General features: G+C 42.2%; 1 protein-coding gene across 1 annotated transcript; it reads right to left on the bottom strand.

The window, feature by feature from the left end:
* Nucleotides 1-789: 789 nt before the first annotated feature.
* Nucleotides 790-16,677, bottom strand: POLR1B (polymerase (RNA) I polypeptide B, 128kDa). Its single transcript, XM_010294186.1, has 13 exons — nt 16,537-16,677; nt 15,409-15,541; nt 14,252-14,388; nt 12,172-12,395; nt 10,248-10,419; nt 8,460-8,631; nt 7,376-7,657; nt 6,639-6,772; nt 6,070-6,240; nt 5,283-5,439; nt 3,844-4,040; nt 3,188-3,441; nt 790-1,672 (listed from the first exon to the last, which is right to left on the bottom strand). The coding sequence occupies exons 1-13, from the start codon at nt 16,654-16,656 to the stop codon at nt 790-792; spliced, it is 3,036 nt and encodes a 1,011-aa protein (XP_010292488.1). The 5' UTR covers nt 16,657-16,677.
* Nucleotides 16,678-18,637: the final 1,960 nt, after the last annotated feature.

The raw sequence follows: 18,637 nt of genomic DNA on the forward strand, positions 1-18,637 counted from the left end.
AGGGCACCAGGCTGGTGGGTGCTGACACGGCGAGCTCCCATCCCCGTGTCCACACATTGCAGTGCTGCAGGAGGGCTGAGCGCCAGGCTAGAAAGCCCGCTGCTTGCTGCTTCTTCATCCAAACAGACAAAAAAAAAACCCACGGTGGTGCTGGCACCAAGACATGTGCTCAGCTCAGCAACACCAAACGGTCCCAGGACACACCTGGCTTGTCCACCTTGCTCTCTTCTGGTCAAGGCTGGGGCTTGGCTTGTACAGTAGAACTTTGTGCTGCCACCTTCTTCATGAGTTTCAAGGCATATTGTATCAAAATAAAGCAAAATAAACCATGTCCAGTCACTTTAACACACACCCATCATTAAAGCATACGTTTTGTAAGGATTTTTCTTCAGAAAACCAAAATATATCTTTTTTTTCATCATTTCCAGCATTCACGTCATGCTGTTTTATGAACTCTTCATCTGTGCAGCTGCAGCCAGTGCTCGGAGAACAAAGAACTCCCACTGCTCTCAACCCAGCAGCCTGGTGGGAAGCAGTAATATTGCTTGATTTCCATACGCCACATCTCAATAGTTAGCGATCCTTTAGAAGTGCAAACGAACTTCAACAGTCACATTTCCTCGCCATATGCCTTGGCAACTGCCCTGTCTCAATACAAACATCAAATAATCTTGCCAACATTTGAAGAACCTGAGAACTGACTTAACACTTGAAACCCACAGGGAGCAAAGGCAGGACTGACACGTTTCCTCCCTCCCAGCAGCAGCATCGCTGTGCCCTAGGACAGAGCTACTCCACCTTAAGCTTTGTTTTTATGTTCATGGCTGCCAGCTCTGCGACAAAGTAACGGAAGACATGGGGCACAGGGACAACCTCGATTGTGTCCACCTCACTACAGACAGAGCAGGAGTACCTCCTGTTGCTTGTCACAGAGGAGGAATGCGGCGGTTTCTCCAGCACAGGAGATGTCATGCTGCCACAGCTCATGCAGACATAGGCTATGGAGCCATCGGAGCAGTTGAACAGGCGGTCTTGTAGCAAGAAAGATGTGCCATGAGCCAGCAAAGCGTCACGCTCCATCTCACCGAAGCGAATCCCACCTTCCACATTCCTCCCCTTGATGGGCTGGTTGGTGACAGCGTCTCGAGGCCCCGTTGTCCTCACCTGGAACTTGTCCGACACCATGTGGCGCAGGCGCTGATAGTACACCACTCCCACAAAGATCTCCGCCTCCAGCTCCAGGCCGCTGATGCCACTGTACATCTTTTCCGTCCCAAAGAAGTTATAACCTGCACTCACTAAAGTCTCACCAAAGTATTTCAAAGCGGAGTTCTTCTCTGTGAAGGTGAAGGGAGTGGCATCATAGGAGACACCGTGCAGCGCTGCTGACTTCCCCGCCATGCTCTCGATTAACATCCCAATGGTCATACGGGAGGGAAATCCGTGAGGGTTGAAGAGGATGTCTGGAACCATCCCATTCTCCGTGAACGGCATATCCTCAACTGGCCAGAGCTGGCTCAGGATACCTTTCTGTCCATGACGGCTGGCAAATTTGTCTCCAACAGTTGGATTTCGGGGAACCCTCACAGTGATGCAAGCCTTCTTGAACTTCCCAGTGCCACGGTCATTACTGCATAACCTGACGTTGTCTACAATGCCGACTTCCTTATTCCTGTGTAGGTGGAAAAACAAACACAGCAAAGGTGTCAGATGTGCTCATGATTTTTAGCTAGGAAAGGGGAATGAAGGAAAAAAAAACAACCAACTTTGTAAATCTCATAAAATGCCTTGGGACAGCTGGGGAACAACCATTCTTGACAAGTACTATTCAGGAGCGAGGGAAATCAGACTGCATAAGAATTCGGGCAAGGAAGCAACACAGAGGCATCACCCAAGTGCCATTCATTTGCTTTTTCTAATAGTAGAAGCAAGCTACAACTTTCAGGTGATCTGGTGATGTGCCACCCGTGATTTAAAATAAAGATCATTTAAACCTGGTTCATCTGTATCAAACTTTATCTGACAAACTGCATCCCAGTGCCATTTGGTTTGTGTTAAGGCAGCCCTCTCCCTACCCTCAGTAAATTCACACCATCTTGGTGGGATACCAAAATAAAGAATCAGGTTCAGTGCAAAGCAGAGAGGAAAGTTCAGAGCAGAAAGGGAAGGCACAACATGAGCTGAGAAGGCTTTGCAAACAAGGGCCTTGTTCAGGGGTGTGCTGCTTCTCCAGATGAACCTTCAGCCTGATGTTCCACATGCTAGGTGTCTGCTGCAGGCTTAACTTGTTACAGAGCTTTCAGCCCAAACTCTCCACTTGTTCTGGAGATGCCAGTTAAGTAATAAATACATTTTGTCCCATGTTAAGACTAAGTTACTTTCCTTCTTCTCCTTTGAAGTCCTAATGAACACAGTATTTGCAGAAGGCCTGTACCTAAGTTTAACTTCTGTTTCAAAGCTATTATTTTGCTGTGTTTATATAAAATATAAAATAATTTGCTATTATTTTACCCCACGCAGCCAGGGTACAGAAAGAACTGTGCTTCATAAGCCTCTTTCAAGCTTGTGCAAGCTTTTGAAGTCAAAGCCTCTGTTCTCCCTCCCTTCCAAGCCACACGTAAGATCTAGCAGCATATGCAGCTAGACAGTAGGGAGAACTTAAGGGTCCTGGGTCTCTGGGGCAAACCGGGGGCAGGAGCCAACTCTAAGACCTGAGAAGCTCATCTCTCTGTAGGAACCTAAATAATTATCTGATTTGGGCCAAGAATGAACAAAAGCTGTATGCTACAGAGGTAAAATAGCTCTCTGGATAAAGAACCTGAACTAAGGCTGGGCTGGCATGAGAGAGCTGGGGAGCAGGAGCACAGGGTGGGGAGAGCCAAAGAGGGCTCCACAACTGCAACGACCAGGCTGAGTTTACAGATCCCCATTACCACGTGCAAATCTCTCAGCCCAGCTCTATGACCAGGATGACTAATTCTGTGAGTCCACAGCAGTCTTCCCAGTGCAGCTAAGGCACCACCTGTTAGAAAGTAATAACACCTACAACATGAACTTCATGCGCTCTCTGTCAAGACATGAGGAGAAAAGGGACCACCTGGAGGAAAAGACACTGCAGCTCATCAGGGCCAACTGCTCTCAGACTTGCCACCAGGTGTGTGGACCAGGAGGGACAAGCTGTACTTACGGATAATACACAGTGAAGGTCTCCCCTGTGTTGAGGTTCATGAAGCTGTAGAAGGGGTCCCCCGGCTGTAGGATAGAGCCAACAAAAGGCAGTCCATCAGCATCCAACTTCTCCATAATGTTTGGATCACCAGGCCTGATGCCAAATACTAAATTATCGCCTGCCCTGCTGGCTTTAAGGGAAAGGTCAATGCTCTCCATCTTGATAACGCTTCCATAGGCAAACCCTCTCTGCCAGGAAGATCTGTTCACAATCTAAAAAGAAGAAACAAAGGCCTGTTAAAGACTTGCCAGTAACTTCAACAACAACATAATTTCCATTCCTATCTGATGCTTAGCTTTTTAACATTGCCTTCTTAAACAAAGCCTCCCAGCAAGTCACCGTTCCAAAAGGCCCAAACGTCCTGTAACCCCAGCATTTTTCAATGCTGGAAACCCACTGCCTTGCACAAGGGAGCTCCGCTCTACTCTCAGTACCTCCAGTATTACTTATGATAACAACACTTAACCGCTGTGCTCCTCTATTTGCCCTAACAGAGTCTGTGGGCTAGCAGAAGGAGAAAATGGGCTCTTCTCCACCAGGTACCACCCTTCTTCCCAGTTCCCCACATCAAATTCCTTTACAGGACAGCAGGATTTCTCCTTTTGGTGGCTTACCATTGCATCTTCCATGTCATAGCCGCTGTAGGAGATGACAGCCACAATTGAATTGGTGCCAATTGGATAGCTGTCCATACCATAATAGTCATACATGCTGGGCCGCACCAGAGGGCTCTGGGGAGTGTGAAGGTGGTACAGCTTATTATCTGAGCGGTCCTTGTAGTTATAAACTGGAAACCCCATGGTTTGCTTTCCTATAAAGAAAGCAAGCAAACTGGATTTATTCAGGATCAATTTGAAGTTAATCAAAGTTTCATCCTCCATGTATCTTGTTAAGGAGAAAGCTGGAATTTAGATGGATTATCAGTCTTAAAATCCTTGGGATTTAATAATTGCCCTAAGTCCAGCTATAAAAGTTGCTATGAACCACAACACTCAATTCCTTTCATAGCATTTCCTAAGAACTATTTGTAATTTTGTGTCTTTTCTGCAATTTCAAAATCTCCAATAAGGTTGGTGTGGTGCTTTTTGGTTTTGTTTGGTTGTTTGGGGTTTTTTTTCCCCTCTCCCCAGAGTTTCCCATAGTGAGGCACACCTTACATCTTTCCAGGCTAAAAAGCATTTGCTTCTGCAGTATAAATACATTGGCAAGGAAAACAAGTTTTGAACATAGTCACACTGGTACCTTCAGAAGAGTATGAAAAAGTGGCAGCATTTTAAGGACATCTTTCTGATAATATTGTCAGAATGTTACACTGTCAGAATGTAATATGGTAGCGATGCTATCGAGGTAATTGAGACCTGCTCTCTTAAGTCCCTACCCACACACTCAGCCCTTTTTTTTTTTAAGTAAGTTTCTTGCACATCATTTGCACCTCAGCTAGTTGAAACCCCACTACATACCCTATTCCAATTTCTTTCAGACAACCAAATACATAAATTTAAATCTTTGTCAAATAGTTGCCAGAAAAAACCCCCATCCTGTTGCCACAATGCTTTATTACTCATTTGCAACAGATGTCTAGCAAGTAACAGCTGCAGTGTCAAGACAGCAGTCGCTCACTGCAAACAGGTGGCAAGGAAACCTCACACTATTACAGAGCATCTACTGTAGCTACCAGTCAGAAGTAGGTTAACCTCTGTCAGTTATGGGTACGAGAGGACTGTTGGCAGCACAGTCGTCAGACATCCAACATCACCAAACAGCTGCTGCAGCGCCTTTCACTTGTCTATATGATCAACATCATCAAATTAAGAAAAAAACACCAAACAAAACTTACTAATGGCTTAGGGAAGGCAACATGAGTGCAACAACCTAGAACTGCCCACTGGAAGGCAGACAGGATGATAAACTTGACTTCATTTACTTTGCCATGAAATTAATCAAGCTCAATGTTGAAACAATGGCTGGGAAGACACACTGGAATAGACACGAGAGATTTTTTTCCCCTCTTCCTTCCCCAGGGAGTTGCAGCATTAGGTGCTACAGCACTTACCCATCTGGCACTGGTACATGTTTCGTGGACTTTGATTGTGGTCGGAGAAGGGGATGAGGTTGGCCACCACACTCAGAATGCTGTGAGGGAAGAGCTCCTGGTGAGTGGTCATTCCGGGCACCACCTCTGACTCCAGCGAGGCCACGTTCATGAAGATCTGCAAGCATCAAATCAGAGAATGCTCGTTCGCTTCCTTGTTTTAAAGGGAAGGAAGCAAAACAAAGCTGCCTCCGATGTCTTTTTTACCCATTTCAGTTTTAGCTGTGGTAGTTGTCTGCACCTTAGAGTTATTAGCAGGCAAGAAAAATATCAGACAGCTGTTAAACTACCTATTACAATCACAGACCAACTGCAAGGAAAGCAAGTCTGGAAATACAGAAGTGCAGTAACATGTCCTCCTTCCTGTCTGACATTTTGATTGTTCCAAATGAGCAAGTTCCCTGGCAATCCACTGCTTGGCTGCCCATGGGCAATTTGGAGAACATGATACAACACAAGACAGTTAACACAAGACAGCAATCCTTCACCTCAAAAGCTTCACTATATTCTCACTAATACTGAGAGCAGATTTCAGTATCTCAAAAAGATCCCTACAGTCCATCTAAGACATTTACCGGAAACCAATTAGCAGGAGGTGATAAAACCCTTTTGCCACCTGTTCTAGCTCTTCAACACAAGCTCCCTATGTCCTTCAGCTCCTTTCACAAATATTTTCCAAAACATTGTTTTTGATGCTGGGTACCTCTGTAATAGTCAGCGCTTTATAAAGGAAATACGCAAACCCCACCTGTTCCAGAGTACCAATCCACTCATTTCTTCCATAGAACAGGTTTCTGACAGGCCGCACCATCCGGCAAGGGGTAGTAAAAATGAACAACCCAGGATACAGACTGGGTTTTCCTGTCATTGGGATAAGGACCACTTCTGCCCGTGCAGGAAATCTCTTCTCTTGTGTTATCTGTTTGTGCAAAGAAATACCAATTCAGAAACACAAAGCAACACTGGTTTAGTTAAGCTGCATCCAACAGGCTACCACAGGTGTAGCTACTAATATAAGATGGTGGAGAAGAGATTTTAGAGACTTCTAGAAAAATCTCCACCAAGAAAATATGTCTATCTTAACTTTTTCCAAGAAAAAGTTCTTCTAAAAATGATTACTTCATAAACCAACAGACCAAACATACGGACATAAAACAGAAAAGCACACTCCAATACTAACATACAGATAAAGATAACTTATTGGGTCAGATTAAAAAAAGTAAATAAATGGAAGTTAAAAAAAAAGTTCCAAACATGCCTATTTTGACCACTGCATACTGAAGATGTTTAGCTAAGAAACACTTTAAACAAGACAACCTTGAAACGGCGGAGGGTTTCTGCAATCTCAGGAGCCAGCTCCCTCTCTACCCAGCCCACCACAGAGCCATCCAACACAACTCTGTAACACTCCGCATAAGGCTTGCTTGGAGTCGCATCAATGGGGGTGACACCTGTGAGAAGAGGGGGTTGGTAGAAGGAACAACCAGGAAGGCAAACAAAACACTAAAGTTATTTCTGCAGGAAGCCTCAATCCACACCAAGAAGCCTTCAGAGACATCAAAAAATTCAGACCTATAGGGCAAAGCTGTAGACTGCTTAATGGAAAATATAAGCCATGTACAACTAGAAATGCATTTCCCCTCCCTATTTTTGTGGTTGAAATAAGGATTCCCATTGTTATGGTAATCACAAATGAGCTGCAGTTCAATTCAAGTCACCACCAGCATTAGAAAGCTACTGCTTGGTCCACTTTCCTAGAGCTTGTACTGTGCAATTCCTTGTGCTTAAGTGAACATCTTCGCTCTACAGCACACAGCTAAGAGACATTTACATGGAACTTTACACTCTCCAAAAGGCTGACACACCTGCATAAGCAACATACTACTTACCACTAAGCAGAAGCACAGCAAGTACAGGTTTAACTTGATTTCACCTTGTCAAGTTAACAGTGTACAGTAATGGTACCTGGAGAACCTTTCCAAGATATGGGTTTGCAGGGCAGAAAGGTAAAAAGGAAGACTGCTTCATTTAATGATCAAGCCAGTAAAACATACCTAGGGAACATAACAAAGGTGGAATATCTGTCACAGGCACCATCTCTGTCACTACTTCACACAGAGCTGTCATGTGGTTCATCAGACCACAGGGTTCTCCATCTGGGGTGTCCACAGGGCACAGGAACCCCCAGGATTCGGGCAGAAGCTTGCGGACAGTTGTAGTTCTCATCTGGGAAAATGCTGCTCCTCTGTGTATGCAGCGAAAGTGCGAAAGGTAGCGAATGAAATTCAGCTTGTCTCCCACCACACACAGACCACTGTCCTGTAACATGCCCAGGCCTTGGGAACAAAATTAAAATTTATGTCAGGATGTCATCCAACTTTAACAAATGAAGTATGCTGCTACAAGGCAGTTTCTTATTTTTGACTGACAAACCCTAAAGATGCTCACACAGGATCCCAACAACAGAAGGCACATGTGCTGTTGCCTGTGCACAGGCAACTCCGTGACCTGCAAGAGGCCTAGAGACTTTAAATTCCAAGCTATTGGTTAAAATCCAACTCCTTTTAGAAACATGTGAAACTCATTCCCAGTGAAGCAACTTGGGGATTTGCAGCCGGTACTTTTTACTGAAATTCTGTGGCCTTCTAATATAATTTGATTTTCTGGGGGGCATTGCATTACATCATCTTCACACTAGACACTTCAGGGAAGCACCAGGTAAATTTGAAATATACGTTAACAAAGCAGTTTCTCTTCATTTAAGCTCACACGACCAATGGGGAAGTCCTGATAAACAAATCCCCTTTCTCTGTCTTACATTGCACCTTCTAAGAAGAAATAATCTTTGGGAAAACAAATCAAAGTATGGTTGCTCTTTTGGATAATGCTAAATTTTGTTTCAACTATCTGGGTAGAGGCTTTACTTTAATAACTAACACGTTCTATACCATGCATAAAGTCTTGAGGAGAAATTTCTTGAGGAGAAATCTTGCCTTTCCTCAAACCACTTTTATTAATTCAGTTACAGCATAAAAAGTCTGCATAAAAGCAGCTGTTTTCAGTTAAGAGCTCAGTTTTATATTGTTTCTCATTCTGTTTAGCAGGAAACAAAAAGGCTTCTTAAGCCTGAAGATTTACCGGTTTTAGATCGCAGGTTACCAGTTGCAAGAAGATATTCAAACGGCTTGGTAAAGTCTGTTGCCAGGCTGAATGCCTTCACCAAGCTGTCTGCATTTATGCCGATATCTGCCTTTTCTGTTCTTTTCTCCAAAACGAACTTAACAGATTGTAACCAGCTTTCAAGCCTCTCCTAGGGTTTAAAAGTGAGAGATTTACATTTAAAACAGGAAGATAAAGGCTCAAATAAGAGCTTTGCATCAGTCGCATGAGCTACAGAAATCCTCTGGAACCAGCAGGATGGACAAATTTTAGCATATTGACAGTTTTCCAGCCATATTTCCCACACTGACTTCATTGTATAAAAACGCTGACAGTATCATGCCAAGACAGATCTGCAAGGAAAATACTCATCCAGCAGCTTAGTAATCATTTCCACCCAGACTGGTGATGAGTCTGGCAAGCGAAGTACAGTAACAGAATTTCATAAAGAACAAACAAAACCCAACACAGAAATTGTACCTATAATATGACCACAAGAATAACTCCACTGATTAGCCTGCTAAATACAGTGACAAAGTACAACTGCATTACAAAGTAAGTTTAGATACCAAAACTTGATGGCCATGGACACACAGTATTTAAATGTTGCTGAGACACTCTGAGATAGTGGACTGGATTTTAACTGTAATTTTATCACTGCTGTGAGCTTAGATACTATATAAAAACCGGGGAAAGGACATAAGATGCCCAATAACACTTTGAACTCGTAGTAAGAATCCACCATATACAGCCACACTGTGTCTGCTGTATGCTATAGTCTATTTAGGATCTTTGCATTCAGAAAAGTGGCTGTTAGCTCACTCCCTTGCTGATCTGACAGGGCCAGGCAGGAAAGCAACCTCTTCCAGTTCCAGTGTCAGTTCCATATAGTGCTAAAATGCTTCGCAGAACTACCTTTTTATTTTATTTCTAAACTCACTGAAACCACTGAAGTAGTAGAGAGATCTTAGTATTTGGCTAAAATGGAAGAGAAAGTTTAAAAAAAGAGTTATTAGATAACTCAGGGAAGTATCTTTACTTTGGGATGGGAGCTATTATTCCACAATGATTTTCATAGGATAGTCAAGCTTCTGAACAGGAATACTTTCCTCCTGGCATCCTAAAATAAGGAATCCCTAGAAATAAACTGAATTCATACTGAGTTGGAACAGATTAGGAAACCACATTTTTACATCACCAGTAATAAATTAACTGCGTAAGTCAGAAGCATGCTATTAACTTCCTGATCCGTAAAGGAATTTAGAGATGGGAGAGCAATGACTACATCATGAATCATTACTTTTGGAAGATGGGGGGGCAGCAGTTATTTTCTTGCACATTTGCCATGTGAAACAGCAGCAACACCACAACAAGGCAGATCTTTACCACTTCCAATTCAACTGATACAACAGAAGTGTGCCGTTTCAAAACCCTCTTCAAACACCAGAATGGCCGGTATCCCTCCTTCCTCAGACTCCCACCCTGAATGGAGTGCTTTGACTTGCTCTGGAAGGCTATGAAGCTCTTTATTCCAGGTTTTGTACAGCCTTTTCTTCATCATATTTAGAGCCCTATATGGAGACAGCCAAGCCTTCCTCAACTACACTGCCTAGTTACACTACACCCAGCACTCTCTCAGCCTTCATAGCATATCCTGGCTGCCTGCTCTTCAGTCTGGCTCCTGCACTTCTCCTGTCCCCATGGTCACTGTAGGGTCTGGACTGGATGACCATTACATTCACAGGCTCAAACCCCTTAAGACCTTACCTTTAAGAACATAAGGAAAAGCTGTCCTGGGGTAAGCACTTCTTGATTCATCAGACTGTCTGGATTATCCTCCATGCACTCCCCTTTGGCAAAAGCATACAGCTTCCGGGTCATCATACAGAGCAGGTAGAACTTTTCAGTTCTGTTTGTCAGATGTATGCAGATACACTTGCTGGAGAAAGAGAAAGGAGCACAACTAACACCTTAATCTCTTTGTGCTAGCTGTTCTTCAAGTTTCTCCTAAATAAACACAAACAAAAATTTTTGGCTAAAAAGCCTAACAAGGCGCAAACTTTTCCAGTTGCTCTTAGTATTATATAAAAATTCCAAGAAATAATAATTAAAAAACCTCAGAGACTGAGCTAAAAAATGATAACTTGTCTTTTTAAGGAGCTAGTTTTGTTATGGATATACCTGGTTGATTAGATGAAGGTGAACCTTGTCAAAGATTTATTTTACACATTCCTGTGTTAGATGGCCTTCTAAGTATTCAGTTTATTTAAACAGATATTTGAGTCAGGACCAGTCAACGGATGAGGTTTGTGCATTATTTTACAGTTGCTATGACAGCAATCATATACACACACATATCCACATAAACGCACCCCACCCCAAATCTGAGCAGTAGCAAAACACAAAACATTTCTGTTAACACTATCAGTGTCCTGCCACAAAAAGTCCAAATTTCCACTGCTATCAACCCAAGTGTGGAAAACTGGGCTGAACAACACTCTAGCACAAGCAAAAAGGAAAGCCACACCTAATTCCCACTAAAGCTGATCGACTGCTTTCCAAGACTTGAGACCACCTGCACTCCAAGACACAAGTGCAAGTCTTCCATCAACATTAAAGGATTTTTTCAGCTTTTCACTTCTGCTCTACATTGCCCTCTACTGAAACCTACACAACTTCACTGCAAAGCAAGACAAAACTCCGGAGGCAGGTTCTGTCTAGATAAGTTACAGTTCCAGCACTCTTACATACAGGGTACATCCCAATTAATGTTTTCACTATTCCTCCTCTTCTGTCTCCTCAGCTGAGACAAATAAGGTGTACAGAACATATCAGAGGGGAAAAAAAAACCCACAAACAAACCACTCACCATAGTATTTAGAAATAAGAAAAATCAGAGTAATTCCAACTTTCTTGAAATTATCCATTCACATTTCTCAGTACAAAGTTCTGTGCTTCCAGCTGGTCTATGGACTTTTAAGGGCCCCTCGGAGGCACCCTGCAGGCTGCCTTTGTGTTTCCAGTCACCTGACCACTCCCTATTTACAAGTACTCAAGGACTTGGGCATCCCAAATGATCCTTTTCATGTGCTAAAAAACCCCTCAAAGAGCAAACATCTACTTCACCAGAAAAAGAAATTACTTTGTTGAATGCCTGTCACACTGACAGTCTCATAGCCAGCTCTTCCATTCCTTTCTAACTTACTCCATAGAAGCAAGATTTAAAAAAAAATCTGATTTCTACCACTCTAAAAAACACGTTATTCTCATCATAGTTACCCGCGACTGTGTGAAACTGATAAAGTGCCACAAATTGCAGTATTTGTGTTCAACAAATAGAGCCTCAAGCAGTCACAGACCTAGCTTTAACCTTGTCTTCCTTAATCTTTAATATTTATGTTTTTCATCAAGTACATCAGAAAATCACATCTAAAGAACTGATACCCTCCTCTGAAAACACTTTGGGGATACTTGTGTCAATCCATTAAAATACATATTTCTGAACACCACAAATACAGATTATCATAATATCCTGGAGTCCCATCAAAAACTGCCCACTGGCTATCGTTTTACAAATGCATGTGAAAACCATAACAAAGTGTGATGTAATATGTCAGAGTACTCTTAAATCTGCCTATAATTTCAATACAATTACACAGAATCACACACTCCTATACGTACACATACATACTTCAAAATGAAATCTGCAGCCTGTTCATTGCTGTACCACTCAGGAAGGCTAAGTTTTATTCTGAAGCTCTTTCCCAGGTATTCGAGGACATTTTGCTGTGTAAAACAGCCTGCATCCACTACTGCTCTCATCATCTCTGTAATGCAGTTCACATAAAAGGTGTCGCCTTCCTTTTCTTTGACCAACTCTTCAAAAATCTGGTAGTCTGGGAAATTAACTAATGCCTGAAAGACAGAAGTGTATCAGATCAGAAAAACAAAGTGATAGCAACACCTGTCCATAAAGTACAGCAAAAGAACTAGGGCACGCCACCAATTTAGGTTTTCAGTCCTCAGGAAATACCCTTCCACCATGCAAACTGAAAAATACTGTGGGGTATTTAGGTATTGAGGTACTTAGAATGCAGTAGATATTCATACCCTGATGATGATGATCATAAATACTCCCAGTCCAATGAGACCCTTAGAGCAACACAAACTTGCACCCTCTAAATTAACAGGCTTCTCTTGTTTAGTAAGATTTACTACTATCTTTACAGAACGAGCTCACTTAGAAACATGAATTTAATTCACCATTGTCTCAAGCTGCTACTTGGTTTTATGCAAGCCAAAAGGCAATTCAGCCTTTTGATGAAGATTATTAGAACAAATTCACTTCGGTTTCAGCATTTCATATACTAAAGCTCATACTTAAATCCAACATTCTTAGCTTTTGGTGTTATAATGGTTTCTTCATTGTTTCTTTATGTCAGGGTTAAGCAAATATGTTGTCCACCAATGAATTCTGTATTTACTGACAAATGTGCCATATCTTTAAGTAAACTATTTGTTCATCACATTAAATAGGCTTCAAAAAGTTCAGGAAAGATTGAAGGCTACATGAAAAAGACATTAAGGCATATTTCTTTATGAAAGGGGGCAATGTAAGCTGAGTTCTGCTGCTTGGTAATCGTGCCAGAGCACATGCTGCCTCTTGTCCCACAGAGGAGAGCACTGCCATGATTACACAGCAAGAAGAAACCAGAATTACAGCCAGAACAGAAGCACACTAGGGCTGCAGCAGTCTGCCACAGTGGGACCTGGATGGGCCACAGGAAATCAGTACAGAACCGAGTTGGATTGATGCAGGGGGGGATACAAACCCATAGAGTGACTTATGAGAGAATCTGAACTTCAGACAATATGGTCTGCTTATCCTGAGATCTCATGAGCTACCAGAAAGTCAGTACAATTCCTTTGCATATTAAAACAGGTAAATCAGCTACTTTTGGTAACTACTTTTGTTGAAACAAAAGTTGAAGAAAAGCACTGAAGAAAAAGTGAAATACATTGTGCAACAGCAATGTGAATACAGCAGGTTGAAAGAAGATACAAATTCACTGATGCCAATTTACATGACGCTTCCATCATGTAGTGACACAGGCCTCTGATTTGCTCTAACACTCAGCTGCTGTAGGTAAAACACATGGCTGAAGTACTCTGGCCCTACTATTAGAGAAAGCATGCTTTTAGAGAATTTAAAAACCCTTGGCTCAAGTAAAACATTTGACTGCTATCCAAAGAACAGTTTACACCCATCAAGTGTGCTCAGATAGATCCCTCCAGATCTTCATTGCTTCCAAGTTCCAATCAGAAACAGCATTTTATTTTTCTCCTTTAAAAAAGCCAATTCACAGGTTTACATTTCAATGGGACAACTTGACTTTAATGATTAATGTTGTTCACTCACTGAACACTCAGCTGTCATTTTGTTTTAAAAATATTAACCAAGATCTTTTACATTAGGTGGCAAATTCTTACACCCTCCAAGAGCTATTTGTCCAAAGCATTCATTAGCAAAAAGCTATGAGACTCTTGTGTAACTCTTGCCTTCTCTCTTGACCCTGCACACACTTCCTCTGCTGCAGCCGAGCTACATGACAGGCATAGGCTGGGTTTGGACTATAGTTCTTCAGCCAGTATAGGAAGGATGACTGAAAATACTTAATCTGGGATTAGCTGCTTCTCACCACTTAAATAAAAATACTTAGCAAAACTTCTGTATTTATTCAACAGAGAAAGCACAAGCATTAGCTCTTTACCTTCAGCGCAAATCCCAAGGGAAGGAAGAACAACTCTTTCTGAAAAATGAAATTCACCATGACACAACCATTTTCCAAGTAGTGAAGGTTCATGTTTATTGCAGTGTGCTCATCCTTAACACAATGCATCACTACTCCTGCAAAAATCAACACAAGCAAAGACCAGCGTGAGCTGCACAAAACCAACTGGCTGCATTGCTGTGACGTGTCCAAGCAGGTGTGAGAACTCACAAGAAAAACTTCAGTACTTCATGGCTGAGAACATGAGGCAGATCACTAGTTTCAGCATCAGTCTCTATTTCAAATAAATACACCAGCTCAATTCAGTTCTTAGTGGACAAACGTCTCAGGACAGCCAGCACACTTGCTGAGAGGCTAGGAAGATGCATACAGTTTTTAGGTAAAGGAAAGCCCCAAGCCTCAAGTATTTTGTCTGTAATCTTAGGTTGTATGATACAACAACACACAAGCACTCTTCCTAACTGCACTCTGGTTCAAGTTTTAACATCTCCCTGTTGGGGTGGTACGGTTGAAGTAGTGTTTCCTGGTCCTCTCCCATGCTATCCACTGCAGGACAAAATAAAATAAACCAAATGGGATGGTTTAAACTGGCACTGCCTCAAAATTAATTAATGTTGAATTACAGTGTGTGCTCAAGCACCATGGTGCAGTCAAATCAGCAAGCTGGTAACACCTGAGTTCGAAACTGTAACTTTTCTGGTTTAATTAAATTTTAAACTTGTTTTACGGAGCATACATGACAAAAGTATGGGACAGCCAAGAACCTAGTTAATCTGCTTCATATAAATTAAATCTGCCACCTCAAAGCATGAATGAAATTCATTGAAATAAGTTCAGCAGTTTACACTGACTTCTACTGAAGGCAGAATTTTAGTTACACCTTCCACTTAACAAAGGGTTACATGTACTGCAAGGCCTAGAATATGATCTCTTCACTCAGCATGGGTGGCTCAGACAGCTCCCGTAAGCATCTGCTGCATGCTGATACCCTTACGGTGGTGTTGACCATTTTTTTATCTAGTAAAAAATATCAACAAGAGCTACACCAAAACAAATTACCAAAAGTCAGCTATAGTCACTCCTGTTTGTTCTCAAGTAGTTACTAGCAGGATGCTGCAGGAAACTGTTCAGCTTACCGTACTCTGTGAAACCAGGGCCTCTGTTTTTCCATTTGTGTCTTGTCATTGCAAGAGGGAAATTTCGCCTGGGCATAATCAGCATCCTAATAACTTTTTCTAAGCCATTAATTATAAAGTAGCCTCCCATTTCCTGGCAGAAAAAGAAAAAATCATTTTAATGGGCTTAGAAATTAATAACCCAGCGTTTTAAGTAAAAGACAAAAATGCCTGTATTAGTTGTTAACAAACATTTCATGTTTTAACTATGAAACACGTAGCAAGACATGTTTCAGCACTGCATTTGGCAAGGCTGCACTCCTTGCCAGTGACTATTACGTCTAAATGTAGCATACATCGCAAGGAAAGGGATGCATGTTCCAAAATTTAAAGAAAGAAAGAAAAAAAAACAAACGAAAAACCCCTGTGTGGTTAACTGAACAGCTTTGAAGAGCTAACATTAACTATTTTTTAAATAAATACTCTGAAGTTCTCATTTTGAGTTTATAAATCAGAGGGATCTTCAGTGCAGAAAACCTCTTTCTGGTCCCTTACAAGCTTAACACTGATAAATTTATAGCTCCCCAAATGGTATGCCATGAGACAAAAAGTGTTTCAGTAGCAAGCAATACTATGAATGAAGGTACAAGCGGCATACTAGAGGGCAGCAGTAGTAGGCTATTGTAGATTTTCTTTCACAGTTTGCTTGGTCTTTTTGTAAACACAAAATATGGCACTAAATAATTCTGTATTCAATTCCCCACAGCTGACATGCTACTGGAGAAAGGAGGAAGAACCTGCAGAAAACAACTGAGAATGAAAATGTCTCTTTCTACACCTCTTCTCCAAATCTTTGTCTCCACAGAGGCCCATGCACAGCTACATAGCCTCAGTTGCTAGTTAGCAGTTGAGAAGTTGTATATTGGAACTGTAGGTATCAGCACCAAACAGATCCCTGTATTCAAAAACAGTTGTGACTGCAAATTTTTCAAGATGCTGTATGAAACCACCATAAATAGGGTACCTTCAGAAAAAAAAAAAGTCAAACTTGAAATAAAATATAACTGCTTAAGTTCTGTAAAGAGAAGCTGCCCTGCAATACTGCTCACATAAAATGCAGATTTTCCTGACCCACAGAATCCCCGTTACCTCTTCCTCCTCATGGTGCTGTATGAGCTCTTGTGGAGAAAGATTATAGAGGTTGCACAACTTGGACTTCACCATGATTGGAATATACCCCAGGGGCTGTTTAATAGTCCCCTGTGGCATGTCATTCACTGACCAGCTGATGTCAGCCTAAAACAACACAACACAAACAGTGAGCAAATTAAGTTACTCTTTCAATCTTTCCCGCTGTACTAACTGCACATTCAATATAATCACACTTTGTTTAACAAAATTCTATCACTGTAAAATGGTAATAATGATATTAAAAAAGCAGAACTAGTAGATAAATGCATAAGGACTACTCCATGGAAAACAATCAACATGGGTTTACAGAAGAAAATTGTACAAGGTCTAGAACTAGGTAAAGAAGCTGCCAGTAAAGTGAACAAAGTTGATAGAGTCTACTTTGCCTTTCAGACCCTTCAGCACAGCAGCCACGAGATATTAAAGAAAACTTTGCAAGTTAACAGTTAAAAGAAAAAGTACAAGAAAACAGAAACTGCTCAATGAAAGGACATCCACACTACAAGCCTGCAGAGACGTTTCATAAGGCTCGTTCACTTAATGTGTTCACAAGTGATCTGAAAAGCGAGAAAGAAAAGTAGGTATGAAAGAAAATAGTTTATTTACAATAACAAGATCTGGCAGTGGGTCTGCAGAAGGACCCCTTGACTGGAAGAAACAAGGTGATAAAATGCACTGTGGGAGCAAACAATCCTAACTTGATATGCAGAATGACAGGCTTTAAAATAGCTGCTGCCGTGCAGGAAACACACACCAGCGCTGCAATACAAAAACATTAGTTCAACACCTGGGAACAGTTAAAAGCGTAAATCGAGTCTTAGGAATTACTAGGAAAGGGAAGTGTTACACATCCACAGTGCAGCCTTCACTGAGACCCCTGCACAGTTCTGGTCTCCAGCCTAAGCGATGACTAAAGGTATAAAGCAGCTCCCGTACAAGCAGCCGCTCAGCAGACCAGGGCTCACTCCTCACCTTGGGGAAGCGAGAACTGCAGGAAGAATCTGAGGGAGGGGTTTGTGGTTAAAGGCAGCACGGTGGAAACAGGGAATGATTACACACTGCCTCCTGCTGTGCAAGGTCAGAGAGTGGGTGAGACCAACCAACCAACCCGTCCAAGTGCAAGGCAATACTTTCTCACGCAAGGCACAGCAAAATGTGTTGTTCCAACTGTTCCAAACATTCCAGACTGTTCCAACGGGTTCAAAAATAATTAAACAAACAAACATTGGAAAAAAGATAGGAAATAATTCAGGTATGAAAAAAAAAGCATCTCTAGCTCAGGAAAATCTACGAGCCACTGGGAAAATGGTTCTGAACAAGCTGTGACTGCCTCACTTTCATGTTCAGGTAAGATACTGAAGTTAGAGTTGCTTTCATCACGGCTAGTTGTAATGCTTCAGACAAAGCAAAAAAAAAAAAGTGAAATTGCAAGCAAGCATTCCCTTGCACCAGGTGCCTCATGCAAATGTACAGCTCAGACACAATTACACAATTTTAATGGAAAACAGCAATGGTTGTGCAATCCCCTCACAGTGCTAAGGAAAATAATTGCTGAGGATGCTGCTTCTTCTCTAGGCAAATTTCAGAGCAATACAGAAAAGTGATGAACAAGAGGCGTTTATAACTCTGGACTTCTGTACGGGAGCAACACTGCTTTTGAAACCTGTATTCCTGCAGAAACAAGATTTGGATTGTCATGCTCTCTGGGATGACACAGGCCTCCTTCCAAAGCCTTCTGAACTGGCTGGCTGATTGCAGGGCAAATTTGACAGCAGAGCAAAGAACACAGTTAGGGTCCCGTGGAAAAGGAGGGCAACGGAGTCGGGGCCTGTTCCGAGCTCGGTCTGAAGGGAAGTTTGCACATTGAGCTCATACTTCACCAACACTCGAGACTCCACGCGGGACAAAGCTCTTAGTAATCCCCCCGAGGCAGGTGAAACCAGGAAGGCTAAAGCATAAAGAAAAGCGTGAAGGGCTCAGCTGGCTTTGCTCCCCACTGCAGCGGCGGCGTGGGGCTGCCCCGCCTGACAAGGACACGCGTGCCGGGCGGGCAGGACTC

This window comes from Phaethon lepturus, unplaced genomic scaffold (assembly GCF_000687285.1).
Source record: "Phaethon lepturus isolate BGI_N335 unplaced genomic scaffold, ASM68728v1 scaffold43420, whole genome shotgun sequence".
Classification (NCBI taxonomy): domain Eukaryota; kingdom Metazoa; phylum Chordata; class Aves; order Phaethontiformes; family Phaethontidae; genus Phaethon; species Phaethon lepturus.